The following is a 13,315-nucleotide window of genomic DNA, read 5'->3' as shown; positions in this document are numbered from 1 at the left end:
TATGACAGAAAGAAGTGTGCGTCGCTAAAAGATATGTGTGTGAAAACCTGGAATCATTGCGATTTACTCTGACCATGCAAACAACATTTCTCACGTGGAAATTGTTTAGTGCAAATAGTCGACGTGAAATACATTAATCAACATCAACAAAAAAAAAACGCAGGCTAACACGAAACGACGAAAGTTAACAACGAAAATGCATAAACTATAAGGAAATTGATGCTTGAAAATACAGGCCATCTTCCTCCTTGGTTCCGCACTTCTGGTGTGCACTATGGCCGGTGGACTCAGTGGCGTCGGCTACGGTGGAGGCCTCGGTTACGGTGGTGGTCTCGGCTACGGTGGTCTCGGCTACGGTGGCGGCCTAGGTGTCGGAGGAGTAGGCGTCGGCAGCAGCGTAGCATTGCTCAGCGGCGGACCTGGCTTCTCGAAGGCTGTGGCCGGACCCGCCTTCCTCGTGCGCACCGTGCACCACGTGAACAAGGTCCACGGCGGAGGCGCCATCGTCGCTCACTCCGGCCTTGGAGGAGTCGGTGGAGGACTCGGCTACGGGGGAGGCCTGGGATACGGTGGAGGCCTGGGATACGGCGGAGGTCTCGGCTACGGTGGAGGTCTGGGTTACGGACTTGGCCTGGGCTATGGAGGTGGCCTCGGTTACGGCAGCGGGCTGAAATACGGGGGATATGCCCTGAAGGGATAGGTGCCATGTAACCACAAGGTACAGTTCTGTTGTGTTTTTCCCTTAAACATTCTCACTAAATTCTAGACAGTGTTGTTATAGACCGCGTTCCTTAAGAATGAATCAAGTTGCTCTCCAGTTGCCGTTCGCTAAGCGCGGCGTTTCGTCTTGTCAGCAGATAATCTGCAGGAAGGTGTGTCGAGATGTCACAACCGAGTGTAAATCGACGATAGGTATAGCTGAAGCGTAGTTATAAAATTTATTTCAACGATAATAGCACCATTTGTTCCTTCCTATATTTTTTTATGAGCACGAGTAGACTTGTATCATCATGTGGAGCCACAATGATATATCTTTAATGAACGAAGGAATGCGAATGGTCATATGCATGTGACAAAAAAAAAACTTGTTATTTTCTTCTTCCTTTTCAGCTAGAAGAAGTCCTTGGTTGCTTTATTTCTGTCAGCGCTGTGTTCGCGGCGGTAAAGTCGACACAGCGTGGATATATCCTGGAAGAACCATTTGTATATGAAATGTAAATAAATTTCTGTGCCGAAAACAGTGCCGTGTGATACGCTTTTGTTACGTCCCTCAGCATGGAACTTATACATGAGCCACTGTAATAGTGCTTTGTGTTGCCGACAAGTGCAATATATCAACTTCAAGACTGCCCTCTCCAAGAGTATAATCCGCCTTTATTTGGCTCAACTAAGATTTTCTGGGTCCACGCAGGCACGCTCGTACATATTTACAATACATGGCTTAATGTTAGAGATACGCGCAAAGCGCGTACCATGGTTTAGCCATTATCGAAGAGAAAGAAGCGCGTTTATTGCTTATGTGTCACTTTTGTGCGAACCGGTGCCTCAACGACATACTCCGTAACGCTGCGTCATCACTTATTCTCAAATCAGGCGAATACACAGTGTGATACGTGTACGCAGCGACATTAAGAGGACAACGCGCGACGTATGATGCGTGTCGAGGGAAGAATGGAGATTGCTGGTGTATGCACAGAGAAGCGCAAGATATGTCTAGCTACCGTCAAGGAGTCTGTAGAATTTTGTGTCACAGTGGCACCTCTCCCGTTCTGGAGGATTGGCCACATACCTAGTGGCACATATCCGAATTGCTAAAAAAATGTCAGTCAGTCAATCAAGGAATCCGTTCAACATGTTGCGCTGTTCCGTTAACAGGTCGGTGTACTTTAGAAATACCTGTGAGCCGACATTATATGAACATGTTTTATGTAGTAGTAGCAGTAGTAGTAGTAGTAGTAGTAGTAGTAGTAGTAGTAGTAGTAGTAGTAGTAGTAGTAGTAGTAGTAGTAGTACGAGTAGTAGTAGTAGTAGTAGTAGTAGTAGTAGTAGTAAACTTTATTTTGTCCGAAGTGGAGTTAAGGGATGAGGGGAGTGAGAGGGCCCGTCCTCTTCTTCCTCAGGCGGCGGCCAGGCTTTGCACTTTGGCGGCGCCTTCGGCCATCTGGACGACCCGGAGTTGGAGATACGGCCTGAGCTGAGGAGTGCAATCTCACACTGCAATAGGCTGTTGATGGCAAAAGGGCGGTAATGAGCTATTGAGGTTTTTGGTACTGATCAGGGGGCATGCCCACACGATGGGGTGAAGATCGGCTCTACGTGCGCATCATTTACGACCTGCTATATATAGCCCGGGATAGAGGTGAGTGTACACTCTAAAACAAAATTACACCCTTTGGGTTGTATCTTGCCACACAACAGTAAATGTCATCTGTCTTGTCCGCATTTCCTTTCTTTCACGCTGCGAGCCCGGCACTTCCCAGTAACGAATGGCATGCGCGTTATCAGCATGACAAACATTCCCGACAGGAAAGTAGCGGGCGAGGAGTTTTCAAGAAAGGGGACGCAAGCAAGGCAGATGACGATTATTGTTGTGTAGCAGATATACACCCCAAAGGGTGTACCTTTGTCTGAGAGTGTATATATAAGTCACTGTGTTTGCCAAAGTGAGCCAGTCTGTAAAAGGCGCTAGGTTACTGATTGTTTTTATCTCAGTTATTTTTAGTGGCGGGGTGATACCCCCTGCCCTGGCGGTAGAATTGTGGAATTTCCTTGTAGCATACCATCCGGTCCCTGCCTGAATGGCGGAAGGATTCGAACTGCTCATCGCAAGAAATCGTGCGGCCGCGGATGGCCAGTTTGGCAAGCTTCATTTCCCGGAATACCGGAGTGCGCCGGTCGCCGACCAAATTGCGTCTATCTGTGCCGGGTTTCAGACACCTTGGCTACAATTTTGAGGGCTTCGGGCGAAATGCACCCTTTCGCGAAATTTCGCATGGATGATTTTCAGCGACTGCCGATGAACTTGGCTGCTGAGGAGGCATACGCCAAGGCGATTGCTACTTCCTCCCCGACCTCCGGAGAGGTTGCAATAACTGAGCTTGCAGCGATGGCTCGATTTTGTTGATATAGCACAGCCGCTGTCATGGCCTCTCGATCACGATGCTCAGTCGCGTCTACCTAGGCCAAGTCCTTAGAGTGTGCAAAGCGTTTTTGTAAGGATTTGGCTTTTTCCTGTCTGCACTCTTAGTAATGCATGATTTTTTGTTGTTGTTACGTAGAACAGGGGCGCTATAACGTAAAACTATTCCAAACTTTTCTATTTAAATTCTGCAATCAACCCTCCGCGATTGCCCAAAAACTTTTTTGGACCGCCCCCACATCACCTGTCTGTCACGCGACGTCATGAAAACCGCTACAGCTCCCCATCTAATATGACGTGAACACACTGATTATGCATAATTTGACCGAACAAACGAAAAATAGTTATTTCCTATTCGACGCCTTTTCGCCATCAGCCCTCGGCTATTGGTCAAAAGTTTTCGGGCTGCGCCCACTTCACCTGCGTTTCACGCGACGTCACAAAACTGCAAAAACTCATGGTGTCGAAGTGACGTGTACGCGTTAAAGATGCATTAATATGCCGAACAAAACCGATTTTTCTTCTGAATAGCCGCAGGCTGCCCCGATCCGAAAGGAATGAAAGATGGCTCAGGCAAATCACTCAGGTACTGGCTACTCGCACCTGCCGGATATCATGGGTTTATTTGCGTATAATAAAACTATTTACGTGGCCGTGTAACGTTTTCGAGCACTTTCGGCACGTTTACGACCTCGTTCTGCCAACTCTTCTTTGCTGAGCAACCGTTTTAGCGTCATTTGAGCCACCGCGAACAAAGTAAGTGAAAGCGGGCCAATCGCAGACGCCGGTAACACCCTGTTCCTCCGATTATCGATTTGCAGTGCAGTGGCTCGACCCCGTTGAATCCCTCTCCACTTGAGCGTGCTCTTCGCCTCTTGTCAGCCAATTAGACAAGACAAACCGCTCAGTCTATGCAATGTTATTCGTTTTTCAAGCAAACAAAAGTGACCTCGTATGAACGAGGAGACCGTTTGATTGGTCTGTTCAGACAACCTTGCGGGTGACCGCCCCATGCTTCCGTCGGCGGTTACGCAAATTTGACGTCAAGAGATTGGAATAAAAGCATATTGGAATAATTTTACGTTATACGGCTCCAGGGGCGCTATAACGTAAAACTATTCCAGACTTTTCTATTCCAATTCTGCAATAAGCCCTCCGCGATTGGTGAAAAACTTTTTTGGACCACCCCCACTTCACTTGTGTTTCACGCGACGTCGCGAAAACCCCGATAGCTCCCCATCTGATGTGACGTGTACACACTGATTATGCCTGATTTGACCGAACAAAGGAAAAATAATAATTTCTGATTCGTTGCCTTTTCGCCATTAGCCCTCGGCTATTGGTAAAAAGTTTTCGGGCTTCACCCACGTCACCTGCCTGTCACGCGACGTCACAAAACCCCAAAAACTCTCCGCGTCAAAGTGACGTGTACGCGTTAAAGATGCATTGATATGCCGAACAAAACTGAATTTTCTTCTGAATAGCCGCAGGCTGCCCAGGTTCGAAAGGAATAAAAGATGGCTGCCGCCGATCGCTCAGGCAGTGGCTACTCGCACTTACCGGAGAGCATGGGTTTATTTGCGTGCAATAAAACTTTTTGCGTAGCCATGTAACGCTTTCGAATACTTTCGTCGCGTTTAGAACCTCGTTCTGCCAACACTTTTTTGCTGAGGATCCGTTTTAGCGTCATTCTTAAGCTTCCGTTGCATGCCGCCGCGATTGTCGACGAGCCACCGTAAGCTAAGTAAGGGAAAGCGGACCAATCACAGACACCGGCACCACCCTTTCCATCCGGTTATCGCTTTTCAGTGCAGTGGCTCGGCCCCATCGAATCTCTCTCCACTTGAGCGGGCTCTTCACCTCTTGTGAGCCAATTAGATAAGACAAGCCGCTCTGTGTAAGCAATGTTATTAGTTTTTCAAGCAAACAAAAGTGACCTCCTATGAATGTGGAGAGCGTTTGATCGATCTATTGAGACAACCCTGCGGGTGACCGCCCGATGCTTGCGTTAGTGGTGACATCAAGAGTATGGAATAAAAACATATTAGAATAGTTTTACGTTACAGAGCCCACATCGCCACCGAAACTTGGGAGCCCAATACAAGCTTCTCTTAAAGAAACAGCCATCACAACTGCGCTGTCTTTGAATGTTTCCTGAACTTTCACCTGATGGGAATTCCACGTACGAGCTGCAGTCGATCAATCATATCTACATAGCATGTCCAGCCCCAAAAACACAACAACTGCATTATTCTAATATATATGCGTTAAAATACCATTTAATTGTTCCTTAATTCTAAGCAAAAAGGGAATTGTTAACCACAGCGACGTTTTCAGGTTTTTAGACCAAACGGTGATGTGCCGTTAGACAAGCTCGCTGATCTGGCTGACCGAGTTGCGGACTACTCGCGGTCCCCTAGCCTAAGAGCCGTTACGACTCCGCCTCCGTCTACTGCGTCAGCTCCTACGCTCGAGAACATAGATGGCCGTCAGGAAATCCTTGCCAGATGTCTGGATGACCTTGCGCCCATGTCACGCCGACCTTCGTCGAGTTTCTGGTCCCGCAGTCGCTTCCCGGCGCCCCGCGCTCTCCGGAGCTTCAACCATGCGCCGCGCGACGTGACAGCTTGTCTTCAGCTGTGTGCTGGTACCACTGCGTATTCAGCGCCTCTGTTTGCAAGTGCACCCGTCCTTTCTCCTGGTCGGGAAATGCTGCGACTGGTCACTGACGGCGGCAAGTGGTACTGGTCGATGGACATGTCGCTCATTCTACGTTTCTGACAAGATTGGTGGTGCTTGCTTCCTTGTCGACACAGGAGCCCAGGTTAGCGTCAGAGTGGCTTCTTATGCAGATCGCCGTTACAACGAACAGACCTGTCCGCTCCAAGCGATAAACAACTCCGCCATCCACACATGCGGTCAATGGTCACTTACACTCAACCTTAGATTTTACCGTACGTTTCGCTGGATTTTCATCCTCGCTAATGTCTCGCAAGCTCTTATCGGCGCTGACTTCCTAAGTTTCTCCAACCTTGCAGTAGCCATACATGCTCATCGCCTCATCCATCCCAGCACACGCCTCTCCATCAACGGCGTACTCTGCACCGCCTCGCCGACAGAGCTTCGAGCCCTCGCACCCGCTTCGCCGTACGCAAAAATCCTCGCTGATTTTCCAAATCTTACGAAGGCGCATAGCAGAGAGTCACCAGTGAAGCACTAGACCCCTCACCCCACCGTGGACACTGGATCCCCGTCTTTACTCAGCCCCGCTGCCTCTCTGGAGACCGCCTCGCCATCGCTCGCCGCGAGTTTGAGGACATGACTGAACTGGGCATTGTGCGACCTTCCTCAAGCAACTGCGCATCGCCACTCCACATGATGCCAAAAAAAGATCCTGGCGACTGGAGAACACGTGATGATTACCGTGCTCTGAACGCCCTCAGATTACCAGACCGCTATCCATTTCCTCACACACAAGACTTCGCATCGAATTTGGCTGGGTGCCCAATTCTCTCGAAAATTGATTAGGTGAACGCTTATTATATGATTCCTGAGGAACCCACTGACGTTCTGAAGATGGCCATTACCACCCCTTTCCGCCTCTTCGAGTGTTGGAGGATGTATTTTGGATTGCGCATTGCTGCACAGATTTTTCAGCGCACTATCAACGAGGTCACGCGAGGTCTCGACTTCGTGTTCGCTTACCTTGATAAGCTCATCGACGCAAGCTCACCCGGCCGTGAGCATGAAGCTCACCTTCGCGCCCTTTTCCTCCAACTTGATGATTATGGTCTCGTCATTAATCCGAACAAGTGCCTATTCGGCGTCGCTACCATCGAGTTCTTCGGCCACATTCTCACTCCGGAAGGTAGCCGGCCTCTCGGCAGCCGAGTGAAGGCAATTCAACACTTTCCACCTCCCGACTTCACTAAAAGAGTCAGAAAATTCCTGGACCTACTGAACTTTCATCACCGCTTTCTTCCGAAGTCGAGAACTCTTTGCGGTGTACCTCGCCAGCAAGCGTTTTCGCAACTTTCTGGAAGGCCGGGACTTTCACGTCGTCACAGACCATAAGCCCCGGACGTTTGCCTTCCATCGGAATCACAGTAACTATACTGCACTGGAGATCCACCAACTGTGCTTTATCTGCGAGTTCAAAGTGGGTCTCCATAATGTGCATGAGCCGGAAAAGGCTGCCGCTTATGCGCGCTCCCAACCACCAGTAGACACGGAGCAGCTAGCAGCCGCCTAGCGCAACGACCCTGAGCTGCATCACCTTCGTTCCTCAACCGCATCCCTGTCCTTCACTGAGTTCCCGCTTCCGTTTTCTTCCTTGTTGATAACGTACGAGACATCCACTGGTGTTACTCAACTCTTAGTGCATTTGGCTTTTCATCTCGCAAATTTTGATCAACTGTACAACATGAGCCGCACTCGCATTCGTCCGACCCAGAAGCTAGTCACCACTCGCTTCATTTGGCCTAGCATCAACTCAGACGTCCGTCGCTGGGCGTGAGCCTGCCTGCAATGCCAGCGTGTTAAAGTTCACCGCTATACCGTCACGTCTCATTCCCCATTTTGGCCTCCAGACGCGAGGTTTTCCCACGTCCACCTCGTCATTGTCCGCCCTCTCCCGCCAGCCCGTGGGGCATCTTTCCTGCTCACATGTGGGGACCACTTCACTCGGTGGCCAGAGGCGTTTCCCATTAAAGACACTACGGCAGAGACAGTTGCTACGCCTTTCATGAGCGGCTGGGTGTCGTGCTTTCGTCACCACGGACCGAGGCCACCAGTTTCAATCGGCCCTATACGCCACGCTTGCCAACATCCTGGGCGTTCGACACATCCATACGACCGCCTACCATACTTCCGCGAATGGCATAGCCGAACGACTTCATCGACAACTGAAGGCTGCCCTCACCACTTATCAGCCAAGGGAACGTTAGCTCGTCCTTTATCCTTCTGGGCATCCGATCCGTACTGAAGGCTTACCTAGGTTGCTGTTCGGCTGAACTCGTCCACGGCATTCGGCTAGGCCGTCCAGGAGAATTATTCACTCCGTCGTCGCCACCTTGCACCCATGATGCTTCCACCTACATCCGGGAGCTACGCACCACGTTTCGTGACCTTGCTCCTGTAATTCCTGCTCACCAGCACCACCAGTCTGTATTTGTGAGCCAGAATATGGATTCCTGGAGCCATGTTTTCGTTGGACGTGACCACGTGCGTCCACCACTCACCCCGGCCTACAATGGACCATTCCGTGTACTCCAACGTACACCTAAGACGTTCACGCTGGATAATAACGGTAGCGAAGACGTCGTGGCTGCTGACCGACTCAAACCTGCCTATGTCGCGGCTCTTGCGCCCGCGATCCCTCCACTCAACCTGGCCTCGATTCCTTCATCGCTCAGGGCGGTCACATCTAAGCACGTTCACTGGGCGGTTCCTTTGGCGCCCGTCAAAGAGGAGGACGTTAGCTCCCGACCCCGCAGCGGGTGCAGCGCGATATAAAAAAAATACGCTTGGCTCTGCTATCGCAAACACCAGAGTCCAGCGTAGCTGGGAGAAGGCCAGTAAAGTAGGGCCAAACCGCGCAACCGCGCACTTAGTCTTACTTTTGCTGGTCTTCTCCCACCTCCGCTGGTCTCTTATGTTTGCGATAGCAGAACCACGTATAATTTTTTCTACTGCGAGAAAGAGGACCGCCGAAGCGAGCGCGCGGGTATTTATCGGAGAGCAATGACGTCACACCACCTGTGTCTCCTTCGCGCCCCTCCTTCTCCTCTGCTAGGCTCCCCCTACCCTCGCCGCATCGCTATATAGCGCCATGCTTTTTTTATACTCAGCTTTCACTATTTCTCAGCTCTCTCTCCCCCATCTTGGCCCTTCTCCCCCACTAGGCTCCACCCACCTTCACCACGTTGCTATGATGCGCGATACTATGTTTATACTCTGCTTTCGCTCTCTCTCAGCTCTCTCTCCCCCAGCTCGGCGAAGCTGCGGACGTCAAGAGAAACCCAACGAGGTTCTAACAGCTCCACTGCAATAAACAGAGGAGCTCAAAAGCCAACTCTGTCAGAGCTGGGTCTTCCTCGCATTAGCTCAGACAATTTCATTATTAATAATCGCTATTTTGTTGATAAGGTATTACATTTTCCATGACTAATACGAATACTTTAAGCCAGTTGCGCCGACTATTTCTGGAAGAAACGCGCTAAACATGCTAATATGTGCATAATACTGAAGTCATACAACGGGACACAGTCTTGATGAAATTGTAAATGAAAGTGTGACGTCTGTCTAACGGTTTTTACAATTCACGTATAAAGGGTTTTGAAGCAAGAAAGAACATATTTGTTTTATTGTGGTTTCAGTTCAAAGTGCTTTAATTTTGTTCCTTTTCGTTCTGGTTTGCGTAACGTTTAGTTTGGAAGATTTTATTTGGTCCCATTTGGAGATAGGAATTCATTTTTTCAAATTTTTAGCATTCTATTTTAATATTATAGTAGGAACAGACATGTAAGTTTTCAATGGCTGTAACTTGCAATGTTTGAGTTTATTTCTTTCCACTTGAAAACACCCGTAAATATATCAATGTATGAAACTAAGCTGAAGTGTATTGATCGTGCTCACAATACGAGGTGTTCTTTGATGAGGCATGCATTGTTTAGTGATTCTGTGGGCAGAGAGTGAAGCGACAGGGTGATGCCAACAGCGGGCTCAACGGAAGCTCGGTGGGTGATAGTATATGCTCTCTCACTCAGTCTGACCTGGATCAACTGGCAGTCAGAGCTCACGCTGTTCAAAAAGTGAGCATAAATTTCTGTTACCTACAGTTCGGTAATGCAATGAATCGCGCGTGTGTGTGTGTGTGTTTGTGTTTGTGTGTGTATGTTTAGGCTGCAGGCACCGTCGCCGATTTAATGACAGAGAAGTTAAATAATAAAAGAAATGCGACATCGCGAACGGCATCAATAGAAAGAAAAACAAACCAATTGTTACGCAATATCGATAGCAGCAGCAACCGCTTCTTTAGATGTTTTGCCGCATACCCGCCACCACAGCATCTTTCTCATGCACGGCATGTCACCTATAGCGTGCGTATATCTGAAGGCGCGGGTGATGGCAGTGAAATATTTTTTTAGATAATGGTGTTTGAGGTGCCTCAAATCGTCTGGTTGTGTGTTCTAGTATGATGGGATATATAGATAGAAAGAAAAGGGGAAGGAAACGTAGGTCAACCAGGTGCACGTATAGTTTGCTACCCTACAAAGCGAAGTGATTAAGGAGTAGAAAGAAAGAAACAAGCAAAGAAAGAAACGAGACAGACGGTGCCTCTGTCTGCAAATTTTATCTGTAATTACATATCAAATTTTACTCTTAAACAGCTGGGGTGGACAAGAAGAGGCCAGCACAAAATTGTAGCATGAATTTTTGCCGCTTTGTATCAATACCATGGCTGTGTCCTTGATGCCCTTAACTCTTGCCCAGAAGAATTAGGCATACCTGTCTAGACAACCATGCCTACACTGCTCTCCAACTTTTTCTTTTGCCACCACTGTGTTTACACCTCGGAATCTGCTCTTGGTTGAATTGTCTCGCTCTCATATTCCTCAATTGAGCGCTGCTCATCAGATCTCATATGTGTCGCAGGCTTTAGGCTGAAGTAACAAGTGTGCAGCAAGAACAGGAGGTGAGAGTTGTGAGACATTTGATTGCTCCGGAGACGTGACATATAAATTGTATGCAAAAAATATGCAAAAAAAGGTGTACACAGCGGAATTATCATCTCCTGCAGTACCGTTCCATTAGGAAAACAAGCACAGAAATGGCACGTCTCATGAAGTATTTCTTTGTCATAAGGTGCAGGCATAGGAGTAATAAACCGTACTTTACAATACACGTCGGCAGAATTCACTGACTTCAAATGAAGAGCTTTCTCGCCCTCTGTCTCCCCCTGTATTTTAGTAAAAATGCTTATTAAAATGAGGAAGCTCATACTTTAGCCATTTTTCCTTACGACATAAACAAAAACTTCATCTATCTTGAGTCCGAAATCAAATCTTGTCACTATAGTATATCTATGAAACTATATCGGCCCGTAGTCTGCAGCGGCAGATAATTTTTACCTCTTATCTATCGGAGAAAACGAGAGCATCGACATTTGCAAAATTTCCTCTCAGCCTAATAATTAGGAGAACGGCAGCTGAAGCATACTTTATTTTTATAATATACAGCTAGCCCACCATACAATGAAATATGTAAGCGAACAGGATAAGTATCTGACCCATTTTTAGTGCACGGACGGTACGACTCAGTGTTACACCCTGCATTTGAAGCGCGTGAATAGGCCAATAATAAAGGGAAAGGAAGAAACTAGTCGTCGAGCTTAGTCTTTTGGCATTGCAATTTATGTAGACAGGTGCACAAGGAAGCGCGCAGACGGAGCGTGCGACAACCGCGCGCATGGGTAGCCTATTGCCACAGTTGCCGCCCGTAAAGTGCGATATCCTTCCCGCTGATCACGTGTGCAATGGCCAAGAAAAACAGGGGGTGCGACAGCTGTACTGTGCCTTTCTCACACGGCCTGAAGTAACAAGGCGCACCAAAAGCGAAAGTGTAAGCGCAGCTGAGCTAGGCACCGATAGGCACCGTTCACATTCTCTTCCCTCGCTCGGTGAGCTGCTCAGGGCTGCCGGACGAGTGGGGAAGAATTCCACCCCAACAGCGGGCTCGGCGAAGAAGCCGCTAGGCGACAATCGAACCCGGATATGCAGCGGCGAACCGCAAGCACTGCGGGTAATGCCCACAAATTGGTTTTAGCCGTGCGGGTGGCTTTTCTGTTACTGTGCACGAATGTTATCACAAAGATCAGCTTAATGCTGTTTTTTAATCTTTGTTTGCTACGTAAAAGAAAACCCTCGTGAAGGGATTTGCCGGCTAATGTCCGAGTTACGGTTTTATTCGTAACGCCAGTAAGGCAAAGCACAAACTCCCTAGGAATGTCTGCTGGCCCCGCCTTTGCCTCGCTTATTCTGCAGTGACGCAACGGCTGCGTTGAAGGCGGCTTACAATGGGTATATAAAGGGAACACAAGACCGAGTCAGAACAGTTGTGCTCCTACTAACTTCCCAGAAGTCCACTATGAACGCTCTGGTAAGTGAGTCGTGGCTTTACTATATTTCATGAAATACCAGAATCAAGTGGCAGGACCGACATTTACATCGAAGTTTGACTGCATTATGTAGTTTAGACATGAGTGTCTCGCCGAGATTAGTTGTCGGCTCTGGAAATGCTGACGACGACACAGTAAATTACGCCAGTCTACGGGATTAGGCCGGGCCATTCTTACTATTCCCTATGAAGAACCGTAGTATTGGTTGCTTTTTATGTGGAGAAACAAAATCAGGGACAAGATTCGCGAAGTCGCTTGTCCAAAAGAGCGGTTTATTATGGGTGCAGTAATAGCAAATCACATGGCCCCCAAAACATCGCACAATGGAAGACAGCCCTGAGAAATTAAATAGTTGCCTTATACAGGCATCGTTGAATTGAATTCTTGGGCTTTATAGGCATCAAAATCATAATTTATTAATATGAGCCACCCCTTAGTGGGGGACTGCGGAATAATTTTGACGCCAAGGGGATCTTTAATGTGCCCCCAATGCACGGGACATGGGCGTTTTTGCATTTCGCTTCCATCCAAATGCGGCCGCTACGGCTGGGATTTGATCCCGCGACCTCGTGCTTAGCAGCGCAACACCATAGCAGCTAGGCCAACGAGGCGGGTCACACAGGCGTATTCTGCAAGTTCACAAATCTTTTTTAAAGAGCTGTCTCTATTATCATTTTGCTTGCTATTGCAGTTACTCGGCACCCATTAAAACGAACCGCACTTTCCTACGAACGTCTATAGGAATTCAGGCCCAATCTACCGCACATTTTATTTCTTAATAAATTGTTTTTATACAAGATCCCCTCGCCACAATATATCATCCCCCACAGATAATCGTTGGGTTTGCTAAGTACTGGTGTATCGCATGTTGAGACACTTTCACGCCCTTAACACTCATGAACCGAGGGCGTGCATTTCAGAGTTGTTGAAGAGAGTTTTTATGGGCGTTTAATTCTTTAAGAGCTCGCCTTTTCCAGGTTCTTTTGCTCTGCTTGGCC

General features: G+C 48.3%; 1 protein-coding gene across 1 annotated transcript; it reads left to right on the top strand.

The window, feature by feature from the left end:
• Window positions 1-274: 274 nt before the first annotated feature.
• Window positions 275-712, top strand: LOC142589516 (uncharacterized). Its single transcript, XM_075700949.1, has one exon. The coding sequence runs from the start codon at window positions 275-277 to the stop codon at window positions 698-700; it is 426 nt and encodes a 141-aa protein (XP_075557064.1). The 3' UTR covers window positions 701-712.
• The last annotated feature ends 12,603 nt before the right edge of the window (window positions 713-13,315 follow it).

This window comes from Dermacentor variabilis, chromosome 1 (assembly GCF_050947875.1).
Source record: "Dermacentor variabilis isolate Ectoservices chromosome 1, ASM5094787v1, whole genome shotgun sequence".
In the NCBI taxonomy this organism is placed as follows: domain Eukaryota; kingdom Metazoa; phylum Arthropoda; class Arachnida; order Ixodida; family Ixodidae; genus Dermacentor; species Dermacentor variabilis.
This window is presented reverse-complemented; position numbering and strand designations above follow the sequence as displayed.

What these genes read in the sequence shown, in the direction of transcription:
- LOC142589516 (XM_075700949.1), top strand. Translation starts at nt 275, where the DNA reads ATGGCCGGTGGACTCAGTGGCGTCGGCTACGGTGGAGGCCTCGGTTAC.